At 41.4% G+C, this 16,899-nt stretch overlaps 1 protein-coding gene across 7 annotated transcripts in view; it reads right to left on the bottom strand.

Moving 5' to 3' along the window:
* Nucleotides 1–16,127, bottom strand: part of MYRIP (myosin VIIA and Rab interacting protein) — a 208,528-nt gene extending 192,401 nt beyond the window's left edge. For all 7 annotated transcript variants that reach the window (XM_069007502.1, XM_069007505.1, XM_069007504.1 and 4 more), the window contains exons 1-2: nt 15,744–16,127; nt 1,149–1,298 (exon numbers count right to left, since the gene is read on the bottom strand). In XM_069007502.1, coding sequence (XP_068863603.1) covers nt 1,149–1,258 — 110 coding nt within the window. In that variant the 5' untranslated portion in view covers nt 1,259–1,298; nt 15,744–16,127. The remainder of the gene's footprint in view (nt 1–1,148; nt 1,299–15,743) is intronic.
* Between the last annotated feature and the right edge of the window lie 772 nt (nt 16,128–16,899).

The following is a 16,899-nucleotide window of genomic DNA, read 5'->3' as shown; positions in this document are numbered from 1 at the left end:
ACCAGTCACAGTATAAAAAGAGAGAGAAAGCTCATGCACTACCCCCTCCTTAAAATGTTTCCAGAATCTCTTGGCTGTGTTGTGAAAAATTACCAAAGTAATCAGAACAACTCATGATACAACAAACAATCAAAAAACCAAACCAAACCTCTGTGTGCCATCCTCATCCAGTTTTTCTCCCTGCAGCAAGCGTGCACTCCCAACCCAAGAAAGAACTCGCACAGCATGTCAAAATTGAATTAGGCCTATGCTGCAAGACACATTTTGTGCTCCTAATGTTCCAGGTGAGACAGGATTCCTCTCAGTTTCAATTGCACATATTATATATGCCTAGTTTTCTGTTGATTTCAGTCATCTTCCTGCTCTGTTGACTTCAGTTTGATACTAAACAAAAAAGAAAGAGATGATGCTTGAGATATGAGTAGCACAGCAAGAGAATGTGCATTTGCCAACCATAGATAGAGAGCATTCTAGATAATAAATAATGATGTGTTCAAAGAAGGTAATAAAAAAATCAGGCATAATAATTCAAGAAAATATTGTTGAAACTAGAAAGAAAAATATTGCATCTACCAATTCAGGTCTCTATCCGTAGTCCCCTTGTCACCGAATTTCCTCAGCTACCTTGCCAACAGGTTCCAACTGTTTTCTTCTGGATTATTTCTGCTTGTGATCATTTTGTACACAGACTACTGAAAGCAAAGTTAACTCAATACAATGGATAACATATCCCTTTAACTGTTTCAGGGGAAAGAGATGGGTTAATTTCTCCACTTTGAGATGTTTGCATGCAGACAAAGTTTCTGAGTGAAAAAAAAAAGGAACTGACTACAGCAGGCAAAAAATTCCCTTAAGATAAACTTTTGATTTTGCTACATCAAACACTACTTAGCCTCTACCCAGGATATATACACAGGTGATTTAGAGACCACTGCTGTGGCTTAATCTAGGATAGACTAAATGCAAAAATTAATTACTACTCAATAATTGAATTCATGTGAAGGAGTTTGAATATTTCTTGCTTCTGTGACAGGAATGAATATTAATGCATAGAACTCCACAAAAAAGCTGTGTTCTCTGGTTTCCTCCAAAGCCAGTTTGTAACAATCAAAATAGACCAATATTTTTAATCCTGTTTTTATCCTTACCTCAGCCTTTCTTCTTCTTTCTTACGAAGGCTGAAATCTCGCTGAACCACCTGGAGCACATGCTCTGCTTCTTCATCAGTCAAGCCAGAAAGGTCCAGTTTTCTCCCCATTATACACTGGGTCCTGGATATGAACAACTATAAGGAATATCTGAAATCAGAAACAGAAAATAAAATAGAAAAATAAATTGAAAGCACTCATATTTTTCATAAGTGTGTTGAGATCACAAGCATAACTGCCCAACAAAAAGAAAGCTGATACTGAAAACATCAGAAAAGAAAACAATTTACTCTTTTGGGCTGAAAAAGACTTTTTACATTGAGTCCAACCATTACCCAGCACTGCCAAGTCCACCACGAAACCATGTCCCTAAGTGGCACACCTGCACATCTTTTAAATACCTCCAGGAATGGCAACTCAACCACTTCCCTAGACAGCCTGTTCCAATGCTTGACAACCCTTTCAGTGAAGGAATTGCTCATAAAATCCAATCTAAACTTCCCTGGTACAACCTGAAGGGTTCATTTCAGAATTATTTTTCAGGTTCCATGCACTGAAAGCAATCACCTCCCACTTAAATATAAATAGAAAAGATACATTTTTTGGGATATTAAGAGATGTTGAGGACAGACCTCAGTGTTGCTCTCAAAAAGGAACATGTTTAACTAAGTCGGGTCAAATCAGGTTTAGACATTTAAGATTTTATGCCATGATTTTATAAAACTCTTTGCAGCGCGGTCCCTGTGACTGTGTATGAACAGAAAACATACTCTGCTGTAACACTCAAAAACTATTTTATACTGCCAACCAAGAAAACAGGAATTATTTTAAAACACCATTTTAAAAAGTAAGCATATAAATTTCAATGCATTTTCCAGAGTGACTGGAAAGATTTAGATGTCACTATCATCACTGTATCATTATTTCCCATATTTGGAGGAGAAAAAGTAGTAGTTAATATTATGGATGAATTGAAGGTACAATAAAGAACTAGAGATTGGTCCATTAAGTTTCACTAATGAAATTTGTTCTAATTTATCTTCTCGTGGCTTTTACTCATTTAATTGAATTCTAGTAAATTCAGCCCTCAGTATTTACTTTTGTCATTTGATTTATGCAATTATTTGGGCAATCATGAGGTGTCCATCTCCGCATTGTGTTATGGTTTCAGAAGCATGAGACAGTTTTTGAACCTCTGTTATGAGCTCCCAGCAATGCATATAATAACCATGAACACACTATAGTTCCTACACTATATAGAAGAGGCAACTCTTACTGCCTCTTGATCCATGGTGAGTGGTGAGTGAATGAGGCTATATAAGGCAACTAAGCTGGTTCTGGCCCAAAAAAAAACCCACCTCTAAGGAACACTGCTATGGCATACAGTTAAGTGCACCAAGTACTATAGCAAGTAGAAGTATGGAGGAAAAAAGATCAGCTTTATTTTCTAAACATAACAATTCATTTGCTACTCAGATAATGATGTGGCATGTGGTTGGTTGGGTTTTGTTTGGGTTTTTTGTTAGCTTGGTGGGGTTTTTTTTTTAATACAATATTTACCTTCCTACAATCATCTGATTGCCACTCTTCAAACAAGAAAAATACACCTACATGGAAGGAGGGCCCTGCTTATTTTTTCTGTTTTGGTTAGGCTATCCATGAAATTTAGAAAACTCTTTGTTCAAGAAAACAACACTTCACCAAAACCAAGCAGATGGTAATACAAGCTTAGGTGAAATCAAGATGACAAGATTCCTCCAACAAGACACATGCTTACCATACAGCAAAAACAAAGAAAAAAAGGTCACAATGTTCTGGCTTGACTCTGAATCTACTAAGGAAGATAACAACGAATATTTAATAAAGGCTATAAAAATGTACTTCTAAAAAAAATTACACTGATTTGTGTACAAGAAAAGTGCCAAAGAAACAAAGGACTATGTGTGGTCTTCATTAATCACATTTGCAAGACCAAGAATATATGTTAAAGATTGGCTAGAACACAGCAAGGAACAACTGGCAAGATTTTTTTTCAATGCCACACAGGTTCATAAATATTCTCAAAATTTTCACCAGAATATTAAGATTTTCCTCTGTCCTTTCACCTACAGTCCTTGTACCAAAACCTCACTGAGCACTGGCAAGCAAAAGAAAAGGTAAAGAAGGGCTTGCTGAGGTTACACTCACATTGCAGCTCAAACACAGAGCATGAAGTACCGTGGGACACATCCTTCCCTTCAGGCTATCTGCTCAGCTGTGGGATAGCTGCTCAGCTCTTCCCACACAAAGCACTTGGGTGCAAAGGCGCCTCTGACTTTCTAAAAGCATGGAAGGGCTTCACTACAGGAAAGCCACATCCATGGGGAAGTAAGCAGGACTTTTCCAAGTAATTTTTTTCACACACATACACTGAAAGGGAAAATACAGGATACAACGTAAAAGGAAATAAAACATTTTTAAGCAATTCCTGAAGGTGGTGGAGACACCTTCATGCTAGGGCTACAGTCTTCTGGGACACAAGATGATGAACGTAACTGGAATTCCATCTTTGATCTCCTAGTATCTCGAGCATCAAGTTAACAACTGTAATTAACATTTTCATAATAAGTTCTCCCTTCAGGTCTTCATGAAAATCCTTTTGGAAATGGTGTAAAAATAAATAATCTTTTTTCACACATGCAAACTGGTCCATCAGTAAAGAAAATTATCCCTTTGATTCAGCTGCCACTGCTGATTGTAAGTGTGTATTAGAAGGGGAAATTTACCCCTAAATTTGGGAATAAGTGGGCAGCCCCACCACCTCTGATTTTCTGAGGCTGGCAAAGACTTAATTCCAAGTATATATGCTTTAAAATCACAAGCACCTTTAACTTCTGATTTTCATGTGGTTTATTTCTCTATAGTATTCTCAGTCTGCATTCCAATATTACATTAACCTCTAAGGAACTTCTGTGTTTTTTCCCAGGAAATAATTTTTCATCACATTACTAAATCACCTCTGATCTGGGAGTATCACAGCAGTTTATAAATATTTATAAACAATTCTCAAATGTCCTCTTTGTGGTAGATCCGGATTATGCATTTTGGAAATTCACAATGGCAAATCCTCTAGAGGAAATGTAACAAGTTATACTTAAAAAAAACCCCAACTAGACAACAAAATAGCTTCTCAGCCTAAAATAACTTCTGGCTTCAATTAAAATAACTTACATGAGGCTGTTCAGATTGTAGCCTTCATGAGTAATTCTTTGGTAAATCTCAAACTGAATAAAAAATCTATGATCTCACAGACTTTACAAGGAATAGTATTATTCCCTAGAAAACTTTTGCTCAACAAATTAAAACACTGCAACAGGAAAGCCTAGGCTTACAAGAAACGATTGGGTATTGTTTGAATAATACTCTAATCTTAGCACTCCTGACAGTCTATTTTAAAATCTAAAAACTTCTACATTGAAAACCTTTCTTGAATTTAAGCTTAAGAACAAAACCAAACCCAAACAAAAAGAAAAATAAGCAAATTAAATGCTTTTCAAGAACTGAACACAATGCTTGTGAATTTTAACAAGGACAAGGGCATCAACACAAGAAACAAGGGCAAGTAGTGCATTTCCTAGTCACCCATATGACAGCTAAACTGTTTGGACTTGGAGTCTCAGCAGATGATTAGCATTACTGTGGTGGGGAGAAAAAAAAGTTTTGTGGGCTAAGTGCCAACTAATATTTAAGACAGATTCTCTGCTTAACAAAGAACCACATTATAAAGCTAATTATGCAAGTGGTCACCCTGAATATTGTACAACACAGACCTCTTAGTATTATGCTGTAGCAAAACAATCAGCACAAGTGAGGCTGCATCTAGAATCCTGTGTCCAGTTTGGGCTTCCCCAGAACAAGAAAGATACTTAAGGCCACAGTGATGGTTAAGGGACGGGAGCAACTTTCACAGGCTCACCCCGGAGAAGAGAAGGCTTCAGGGATATATAGAGTGTGTATCTGGAAGAGAGCTCCCCAAACAAGAATATCCTACAATTCTTTCCATTTCTGAGCACATTTTTAATCAAGATGTCACCGGTTTCCACAACACAGTATAAGTCTTGCTTTAAAATGCTGCTTATGTGCGTTGATGGAATCTGATAACTGAGGAACCAAGACCACAAACTCCTTCAACCCAGTTCTTTGCAACTGAAATATTTCATACAGAATACCTTTCCCCCACATGGTCTCGGCTTTGGAGCAACCAAACTTTTCACCGGAGTTTTTCTATTCTGTTCTGCTACTCTACCACTTCTGTATTTTCTAGGTAGAAAATCAAGAAGAAGAAACCTACGAGTAATTAGATCTTTGATTCTGTCATCAACAAGCTCATCTTTCCTTCCTTCAGCAGTCTTTCAAATAATACTGCTCAATCTTTCTTGTCATTCTTTCCAGAACTCTTTCAGTAGTACAAGGAATTCCTTGTATAATCTTACTGGTGGACATTTTTTTCTTTTAAATCATACAAGATAGTCACATCTCTAAGCCAAAGAGGAAGACAAGCACTTTGTCCTCAACACAGCTCCTTCACCACCCCTCATATTTTAAAAAGTTTTGTTTACTGAACTGTCCAAAAGAAGTTGCCACACTGCCCACATGAGGTCATTATACTAATTTTTTAATGCAGATGTCACAACATTTAGCATATAAATTACATAATGTCACACACTTTATTTGACAAATATAAGGTGACAAAAATAGGATCTGAATAGTGCTTTGAGTTACATCAACACACTTGAACAAAACAGACTTTAGCCAAAACCCAACACTTAAAAAAAATCACTGTCTAAATTAATTTCTATTACAGCTAGCACATCATTAAGTCTAAAATGATGTATAATTAATATTGGCTACAAATTTCTTAATCTTTTTTAAACTTCAAGAATGTCCAGAAGCTGCACAAAAAACCACTGGGTGCTCTTCTCTCTACACTAGAAATGAACAAATGTCTCAAAGTAAGAAGAGGGAAAATCTACTCATCAGAAATAAAAAGCCACCCCTTTGACTGAAAAATTAAATATAGCTCACCTGACTTCAACATGGAACTTGGATCTGTTGTATCACATTTTAAATGTGATGTAAGACAAAGATCTGAAAGAGGATGTTATTTTTTGTACCCACACTGATTTTAACTGTGTTTTACTGCACTTATTTCCTAGTCTATAACAAAAGCAAAAAAAAAAAAAAAAAATTATCTTCCTTTCAGCCCTGGACTAATTTTATGTGAGATTTGCAAAAAAGCAAGGCCAACAGCTGGCAAGCTTCTGAGCAAAGTTACATTTGTTCCACTGGGGATGGTAAGGGGTAAAGCAGCAGGTTTTAAAAAAAAACCATGAAGATCATTCAGTTCCTTCTGGGAGAAATGTTCCTTATTAATGCAAGTTATCACAATAATTATATGTACATTTTCTAAAAGAGTGCTGGAATATACTATAATGGGTGAAATTGTAAACCTCAGAGGTCAAAGGCATGGTTTTAAATTTTGATCTATTTAGGAACATGAGTTTCACACTCTTCTTGCTTCTATATTTTATGTTATTTTAAGTACTGAATATGAAACAGCAGAATGTCCTGGTGACAGCTGGGATAGAGTTCATTTTCTTCTTAGTAGCTGGTACAGTGCTGTGGGTTAAACCATGACACAGAATTAAAAATCTCACTGAAGTCACATTCCATTCAAGAAAGAATGGCAACTCTCATCTAAGGATAGCACTCTCCCAAAGGCAGAACACAGCATATAAAACTGTTTCTAAAAAAATAGAAGCCATTTCATTTAAATAGAAAAAAAAAATTAGAAAATACTAAAGATTAGGACTGTAGGACATAATTTCTGTCATCTACCGCTGATGGTTCAAAAAAAGTCATATTAAAAAGAGAATCTGAACAACAGCAGATGACTATTTTATACTTATGTGTGAGGCCTAACACAAGTATAAATCCCATTGGGAACTCAAAATGTGATACAAAAACTAAATTGATTGACCAGAATAATCTTCTCTGCTAAACTGAGCTAGAGGAAAGTCTTATCCAAAATTTGTCCCCACAGCTGCTAAAGATCATAGGTTATCTGGCATATACTGATAGCACATAGTTCACAGCAACTGGATTTCCAGTTAGTGTATATTCTCATTTTACTTGAGTCTCCTCTTCCATTGTTTATGCTGAATTTAGGCAAATCATGCTCAGTTCTATTTTCTCTATTTAGTAGCAACTGTCTTATGGAAGAATGTGTAGTCAAGATGATGGGTCTGACAGTATTCTGATTGTGTGAGACTGACTATCACTCTTCCAGAAATGAAGACAGCTTGGAGAAAAAGACAAAACTGGAGCAGTAATGTGCTGACACGTAATTTTATCTTGGATGATTTGCCTCTTCTCCATGCGCCTTCAATCTAAAGCATGAAATTCAGCTCATTACTGTAACGGACTGTCAACCAACTCCAGAGTGAATCATCACAGGCCAGCAAGAAAGCCAGCGTGTGCACTTAGGGAATGCAACTGATCCCAGAGTCCAACACAACCAGAAATTTGCACATCTGTAAGCACAAGACTGCAAGGGCTTCCCTTTGAATGCCTAACCTGCAAAGGGGGGCTAAGACCTTAATGCCCAGTACCCAGACTCCCTGCACAGAGAGAGCAGCAGCCACTGAACTGAGTTATGCCCCTTCTTCCACCTTTGCATCAAAACACAAACCAGTACACCTGGAAAATCAGGCTTCACATTGTACTTTCTAAGCTTGAGCCAGTATGAAGAGAATACTAAACAAAAAGCTCATTTGTACTCCTACCTCTCCTCTCAGCATTAGCTCAAGAGTGAGGACTGCAAAGATATATTCACCCACCTCTGCTGTATTACACACGCCACAACCTTTTCCTGAGACACCTGTAGTCCCAGCCTTTCACAATCAATGGCCCTCAAATGAGCCACACGGATTGAAGGGAGATGAAAGAAATGGTGAATACTTCTTGGTTCCTTCAAAGAATTGCTGGGTTTCTATCTCATTTTAAGAGGCAGGCAGAGAAGTGAGCACTCACTTTACCAGTGTAAATATATGAAATACCAGTCTAGTACTTGCACCCAGAAAAAACTCAGGTTCAATGCCATAGTCTGGGAAGGCTCAATTATTAATCTCCCTTCTTGTGGAGGAAGGAATAAGAGAATACAACTGAGGATATTACTTAACTTATCCATCAGTGACTTGGATGATGGGGCAGATGACTCCTCAGCAAGTTCACTGACAACACAAACCTGGGAGAAGTGACCAGTACCCCAGAGTGCTGTGCAGCCCTTGAGAAGGACCTTGACAGGTTGGAGAGATGGGCAGAGCGGACCTGTCCAAAATTCAACAAAGGCAAATGCAGGGTCTTGCACCTGGGGAGGAATAACCCCATGTACCAGTGCAGGCTGGGGGCCAAACTGCTGGGAAGCAGCTCCATGGAGGACCTGGGGGTCCTGGTGGACAACAAGCTGTCCGTGAGTCAGGAGAGTGTCCCTGTGGCCCAGAAGGCCAATGGTGTCCTGAGGTACATTAGGAAGAGTGCAGCCAGCAGGCCAAAGGAGGGGATCCTGCCCCTCTACTCAGGCCTGGTAAGGCCAGATCTGGGGTGCTGTGTCCAGTTCTGGGCTCCTGGGTTCAAGAGAGACATGGAGCTCAAGAAGTGGGTCCAGTGAAGGGTTACAAAGATGATTAAGGGACTGAAGCACCTCCCCGAAGAGGAAAGGCTGGGCCTCCTATGAGGGAGCTGGGCCTATTCAGCCTCAAGAAGAGATGAGTGAGAGGAGCCCTCATCAATGTCTCTAAGTATCTGAAGGGAGGGTGCCAAGAGGATGTTTCCAGGCTCTTCTTGGTGGTGCCAAGCAATAAGACAAGAGGAAACGGGCAGAAACTGATGCACAGAAGTTCTACCTGAACATGAGGAAGAGCTTTTTCAAGCAGGTGACCACACACTAGAACAGGCTGCCCAGAGAGGTTGTGGTGTCTCCCTCCATCAGGAATACTCAGGAACAATGTGGATGCAATCCTGTGCCATGTGCTCTAGGATGGCCAAGCTTGAGCAGGGAGGTTGGACCAGATGACCAGACAGTCCCTTCTAAATTGACCCATTCTGTGATACTACTGTGCAGATCCCTATTTCAGATGCCAACATCCTGGTTTTTGTATGACCTGAAGCAACCGAATGATACAGAAGTTCCACTACTGTACAAGCTGTGGAGCAGCATGTGACAAGTATGTATTTCAAAGTTAAATGCCTTCCCCAGCACCACAGCAGTCACTGTGTGTTAGAACTAGAGAGGAGCCTCCTACAGATAACATTCAACAAACTAACCATGAAAATAGGTCCACTAAGATACTTTTACAACTTCAAGATGCCAAAGTATCACTATTGAGTTAAATGATGATAAGCCTTCTCATCTGAGTTATTAACATCTTTAATATGGAAAAAAAAAACCACAGACAAAAGGTGAAGCTTTTGTAAAAACTCAAACAGCTCTGGAAGCACTACACATTTTGCATCTGCATATAATTCTGCTTTTCAATAATACAGGCAAAAGAGTTATGATAAATTAAGAAACTCATCAAAACTTAAAAGACATACTGTGATTAATCCATGCAAAATACAAAAGTAAACAATTAAGTGTGGATTTCTTGACTGCTACCAAAATATCCATAATATAAAATCCAACCAATATGCAAACATACCACAGGCATACTTAAAATATCCTACACAGTAAAATGGATATTTTTCCCACAACATCTGTTGCACTAATTGATATCCCTCATCCTTCTTGTGAAATACCAACCATGAACATATCATTAAGATTTAGCCAAGAGCTAAACTTTCACTGAGAGAATCTTCCTACAGGACTAGAAGAGGGACAAAAGTTCTATTTTTAGAAGTAAGAAAATGCTTCCAACAGCAGTTGCCACAATGAGGCAGTATTCTCTAGTGCTGCCAGATGTGAAAACAAATTTAATACAGTAAATTACTGTTAATTCAAACCACTGACAGGAAACCCCACTGCAAATTACTGAATTTTACAGATTAGCAAGTAAATGAACAAAAAAAAAGCTAAAATAAGTTCCTAAGACTGTGCCTTCCACATTCACTGTGACACACTGTGCAAAATGCTTCTAACCCTGATTTATCCTTGAAAATGCAAGGATCATAACAGATACAACAATGAAGTGACATGCATAAAGCCACATGTCCCATTTCACTGAGACTTTGTGATGAGCTGTAGTTGGCTGACACACACCTTATGCCCTGTGCACTGAAAAAAGGATTTCAGGAGCAGGTTGTCTTTGGTTTGTTTAGATAACTATTTGTCAAGTGGTATAAAACAAGAGTAAAATAGAGCCAGAGCTGGAAAAAGCCTCTGCAAACCAAAGGAGCTGGGTTAATCTGTCACGTGGAGGAGTTAATGGATTCGTTTGTTGACACTGGGACCAACTCCACACTGTGCTCAAAAGAGGCTCTGCTTTGGACCAGTGTTTGGCTAATTTTTTTTGTATTTACACTGCACAACATGGAGATAACCTGAAACTAGACCAATAAACACATCTGAAGTTCTGGATCATAAGTTTATACAAATAAAGAATTTTTATATTCAAGCATAAGACACAGTGAGTCAACTTCTGGAGTTCAAAGGCCAACTTCAGTGTCAGGTTTTGACTGCTGCTTCACTGATACTTGGATCCAAACTGGAGCAGTGTCACAGCTCCTTTAGTTTAAGCTACAGAACCAGTTCATCCTCTTACAGGTTCGGGGAATCATCCAGCTAGCACAGGCACCTTTTAAAGTCCCACATAATTTACTACTTGAACAGCATAACCAAGCCATCATCTTTAGGAACTAACTAGGGATCCTCACTTAATCATGTGTGGAACCTAAGTCCACAGTATTTCCAATGATTTGCCTCTTTTTGAGCTGTAATACTACCTTGCAGCAGGAATATGAAACCTCACCAGTAAACATTAGAAAAGAAGTGTGGGAGATGGAATAATCAGGCTTATCCTCCTCTAGAGGTGAACTGCTTTCTTCTCATTTGGGACTCAACCCATGGTTTTTGTGCTTGCAGCAATCAACACATGGACAAATTTTGTCACTGACTTTTAGATCAAGACAAGCTGAGATAGTGAAAAACAACATCACCTTTTTGAATCCTCCCCAAAGCTCTTTCAATTGCTTTTGAAACCTGATGGTGCTCCAATTCACACACTATGATTTAACTTAAATCCAAGTCACGGTCTGTCAAACAAATACCAAAGCACTTATGACAGCTAGATACAAGCACTGAAAGAACTTCCAGAAAGGTACACCAAACACTCCTGGGGATGATCTCTGAGGGGCAAAAGGACCAGTTCTCATAAAGGGAAAAGAAAGGAATCAATTTCTTTCAAGATTAACAATGGTTAGAAAAATAGGTACACCTCTGAAATTTGAGGTATTTCAGGTCAGTGCTAGTTGCATCTCTGTCAACAGCACTTGAATCATACACTGCACATCCACGCTGTAGCAATTAATCATAATAGCACAAACCGGCACTTTCCTTTTTGGATTACCCTGGGACACAAAGTCCTGTTCATACAGCTCAAAAGCGGCAGAAGAAAACCCCACTAAAAACATCTTCTGTCCCTCAAGTAATGCCTAATAAGAAAAGAAGCTCTTGTATTAGTTTCAGAAGAGATAAAACTCATCACAAGAGCAGATTCACTTATTCCACAAGTTATATTTTGCTTTCTTTGCTTTAGAGAAAGAAAACAACAGATTATGTACTGTCTTCCTCCAAGAGCAGAAAGTTGGTTTACAACAGCAGAACCACCTACTATTCTGCATGGAGACAGGTGGAGGGTGCTGGGGAAGGGATTGTTTTATTATTAAAAAACCCCAAAGATTTCAGGCTGTTGCCTGGCTTCAAGACTCATTAAAGACAGTGGGAATGCCATGAACTTGAACAGCCTTTGAATGAGACTTTATGTTTCAGATTGCTACCACAAGAAGATACTACATTTCACTTTCTACAGAACATTACCTCAGCACCCTTTAAACAGACTTAATCCAGAAACTGTAGGTGCGCCATTTATACTTCTCCATCAATAAGCAGCACATTTTGCAAGGAAGAGTCCAGAACAAGTTTCTTGAATGTGCTCCACAGCAGAACTTTAGCTTGGGTGTTCAGCAAGAGGACAGGCTAGAGCTGCCTTCCTGCTTCCAGTCAACGCCAGCAAAACTCTAGAAAACTAACTGATCACCATGAGCCAGTGGAGACAATGTCACTGAAAGTGTCTCATCAAGATTAATCTCCACAGTAGTCAGCTCCACCCCAATAGGTGATGTTTTGTTTGGAGGTATACTTAGCCTTGAAGAATGTGTATTTCATTTCCTCTGGTAATGCTTTATATCTTCAAACAACCAGTAGATAGTAATAACTCCAATAATCTGACACCAAACACCAATATTAGTTTTTCCTTTTATGATGGTCAATGGATCAAAAGGTAAGTGAAGCATAAAGGTAATAAAAAGTAACAAGAGATTTTGTTTCTTTTACTCAGTTCAGGGGCTAATTGGTCAGTAAAAACTTGCTAGATGAGGTGGTTTCCTAGAGTAACATTCTTGAATAAGTATAATATATATATATAGCTGTGCTGTTGAAATTTAATGCATATTAGCCTGGAAATTTATTGTGTTCCTATTCCCTGAATAGTATCCATAAGATCTAAAAATCTGTCATTATTGCAATAATGCTGATATCAGCTTTTGACCAGTCAAACCACTGCAGTCTTTATACTCTCTTCCTCTACAATAAAACTGCTAAGGTGGTTCATTAAACTGCTTTCCACTACAGTGTGCTTTATTTATTTTCAGGACACAGAATGTCAAGCATAATATTTATTTACTGAAAATGAAGTTTTAAAAAAATACAGCATGACATTTTTCTACAGGATTGTTAAAAAAAAAAACAACCCAGCATGTTTTAACTGAAAGTTAAATAGCAAGCACATTGTAATCACTACTCTACCATATGAACAACAGAAATTACTGGTATGTCAGACATGTACAGGAGGTTTTTCTCTTGGGTTTCTGTAAATTCACAAAATTTTGGATATAGGCATCTTTGACCAATCTCACAAAGAGATGCACAAAACTAGACCACCGTTTGAAGTCTTATCAAATTACATTGTATTCAGCCCTTCTGTAAAATTCCCTGATTATATCATAAAGGTAAAGTTTTTTTGGTAAACTGAGGAATAGCATGGTGTGCTTCACTTCACACCAAAAAGTCATATTCCTCATCCCTTAAGCCTTAAATGCTTCTTCTGAAAGTAAGCTGCTATAAATCTCTGAATATAAGAAACTTGGTTTATTCTCTGGCTGTCATTGGTTCACAGGTAAGCCAGAAGCCTTTATTATCCCTAAGAATCTTTCTAAAAAAATAATCTACCTGCATCCAAAAGGAAGGTGAATAAAGCATTCCACGGGAAGGCAGCTTTAATCCACTCAAACAATTCAATGGGTTTTCTCAATGAGAAAAGCTGTCCCTATGGTTTTCATGGAACTGTATTCAACTAGTTTCTTTCAACTTGTCCAGCTTTCCAAGGGCAAGTTAAGGTGGTTTACGCTGCCCAACCGCAGTTTCCAGTCTTATAACAATAGGGCATGTTAATGTTGGCAGCAATACAAAGGAGTCACATTTTCATACAGATGTACTGTTTATGAACAATAGTGCACTTGGTACACACAGCCTTTCTTCATCATCACTCATGCATACTTTGGGGATTTTTTTTTTCTTCATTTAAATACAAGCCCTTCAAGTGTTCTGTTTACTGCAAGTATGAAGTGAGAAAGGTGAATTCCTACTGCGTTCATACACTTGGGTACACTCTATGTAATGCACTCAGATGTATTCATCAGGTTAGCATGGAAGCAAGAAACCAACTCAGGAAAATAATTGAAAGTTTTAACTTAGTTTTCTAGATCCAGACATCACTGGTTCAGATGAAGACAAAAAAGCATTACCCTGCCTGAAAGGACAATACTGTGTCATTTGAATAGGCAGCAGGTCCAAGAGGCAAATCCTGTCACAGGATGTAGTGTTCTAAGTATCTTTCACCCCCGTGAGGGTTACCAGGGTGGAATGGACTTGTGTGCATTCTCACTACTGGCAATTAACGTACCACAGGTATTGAAAATGATACTCCCCTGTTTCTTACTGCATTGTACTACGTTACCTGACAAACTCCCCAGGAAGGCAACAGAACCGCCAAGTACATTTTTAGATGCTTGGGCATAAGGCATCAGTAAATATACTCTGATACAATCTGATACCTGAGTAACGATGGGTAAGGCAGTAGCCTGAGGGACTACGTACAAGATGCAGCATCTTCTGCTTTTTGCACAGCTCTGTTTACTTTCTAAAAGTAGAATTAAGCGGCAAACACTACTGTTTGACATTTAACAGCAGAGACTTAATGGTCTCAATGCAGTTCACTGAGAACAGCTATCACCATAAATAAGCAACTATAAAGTCCTGTCCAGTTTGACAACAGGTCTGTCAAAATCAGAAAGATATCTGGTAGTGTGAGCTAGACTAACTATCCCTCCATTCTCTCTCCCTAGCCTTCCAGAAGGCTTATGAGAGGAAGGAGTAAAAACCTCTATTTCTAAAATCTTTGCTGTGCTTATTCTAAAAAACTCCTGGCTCCATAGCAAGGCAGCTACCCACATTTTCAGAAACGCAGCAAATAGTAAAATGGTAGATACAAGGCAAAAAGCATAGTATGTCAAAACAGATTGCTAGTTACAATTAATGTCCTCACAAACATGCTTGAGGAGGGACGCACGCACACTCTAAGGCATTTTGCAATCTAATTCGGTTACGCTTGCCTGAAACATAACACAAATCCCAGCACAACACAGGCTCCTACTTAATTAGATTCCCTAAGAAAAGTCAGTCTGAGCCATATGGTATTTTCCTCAGCAGTTACGATAAACTGACCTTGATACTAGGAAAACGCACGCTGCTTCTGTCTGAGGCATAAATTACAAGCGCAGCGTGGCGGGATGCTCCCATGAAACGGGGACAGCGGCAGCGCCACGCTGAAACCCTCCCCGGGCTCCCGGGGAAGTTGATCAAGACTAAAGCGCTCCAATGATAATGATGATGATGCACTGCAGTGACAGCGCTCGAATAGCCACGCTGTCAGCAGAACACCACGAAGCTGCTCAGACATCTGTCCGGTAATTAAAGGAGAGCCTAATGCCGCGCTGCCGCGGAGCAGCGGCCCGCCTCACCCCCGAACGCCGCGGAGGGCGGCGGCCCCTCGGCCACCAGCGCGCCCCGACACCCGGCCCCGCCCGACCCCTCCCCAGCGGCGCGGGGCCCCCCCACGGCCCGAGCCCGGCCGCCCCCGACGGGCGCTGCGGCCCCGCACCACGGCCCTGCCGCAGGCCGCCCCACGGCGCCGGCCGGCCCCGCGCTGCCGCGGCGGGGGAGCCCCCACCCCGGCCCAGTGCCGGCCCGCGGGGGGCGGCGGCCGCGCCCCCGGCCGTACTCACCCCCGGCCAAGTGCGAGGGCTGCACCACAATGGCAGGCAGGCAGGAAGTGCCCCGCGCTCGGGGCACGGGCAGAGCCACCGCCGGCGGCTGCGTCCCCTCGCTCATGCACGGAGGGGTCTGCGGCCGCCCCGCGCCGGGCCCCGGCCACAACCTGCGCGGAGCCGCCGGGCACAGGTGCCCCGGTCCCGCTCCGCACCGGCCGGCGCAAGGCGAGAGCAGCTGTCTCCTGCTGCTGCTGCTGGCGCTTCTGCCGCCGCCGCTGCTGCTGCTGCTGCTGCTGCTGTCGCTGTCGTCGCCGCCGCCTTCAGCCCTCCCCACCCCGCCGGACGCGCCACCGAGTGCTGCTGCGGTGCCGGCGGCGGCAGCTCCCGCCGCGCACCGGCACCTGCTCGGGCGCTGCCGCCAATCGCCGGGAAGGGGACGGGCGGGGGGCGGGGGCGGCGCGCCCGGCAGGGGCGGGAGTTGCGCGCACCTCCGCGTTCCCCCCGCCCGCGCCCCGGTGCGCATCCATCCCTAAAGCTGCGCCCCCGACAGGCAACGAGCGGGCTCCCGCCGCCGCGGTGTATGCCCCGGGGCCGCCCGCCGCTGGCACGCCAGCTGGACGGGGGAACACCTGCGGCCCGTGCGCCACTTAAGCCCCAGCTGGCCGGGAGAGGCACAGGTGCTGCCAGGCGGTGCCTGTCAGGGTCCCGCCGTGGTGCGGGCCGCCCGTGGCGGGTGTCTAGCAAAGGAAAAGAGAGGCCGGTTGTTGGGAACGGGCGAGAATTCCAGCCATATGGATGCGGCGCATCGGGCAGTCATAAGGAAGGTGCGGCCTGGTCAGTCGTTTAGCTCATCAGTGAGTCACCGCTGTAACGTGGAAGCGCTTTTTTATGTCCTGAATCACTGCAGATTGTATTGTATCAGGCTAATACTTTTCCCCTGGTGTTATTTGTCGTTCCCGTTTTTTTTTTTTTCTTTTTCCATGCTTGCTTAACTTCATTTTAAAATAGCTGCAGCTGTTCACTGCAAGGTATGGGTTTATTTGATCTCAGCTGAAGTGCTCTGTCAAGACAGATGAATTCAATAAATCTTGGCAGGTTTTCAAAGAAAATATTTTCTAGGAGAGTATTTTTGTTTACATTAATTTCACGGTATTACAAATAAACTGGTTTA

The sequence above is a fragment of the Aphelocoma coerulescens genome, chromosome 2 (genome assembly GCF_041296385.1).
Source record: "Aphelocoma coerulescens isolate FSJ_1873_10779 chromosome 2, UR_Acoe_1.0, whole genome shotgun sequence".
Taxonomy (NCBI): Eukaryota; Metazoa; Chordata; class Aves; order Passeriformes; family Corvidae; genus Aphelocoma; species Aphelocoma coerulescens.
This window is presented reverse-complemented; position numbering and strand designations above follow the sequence as displayed.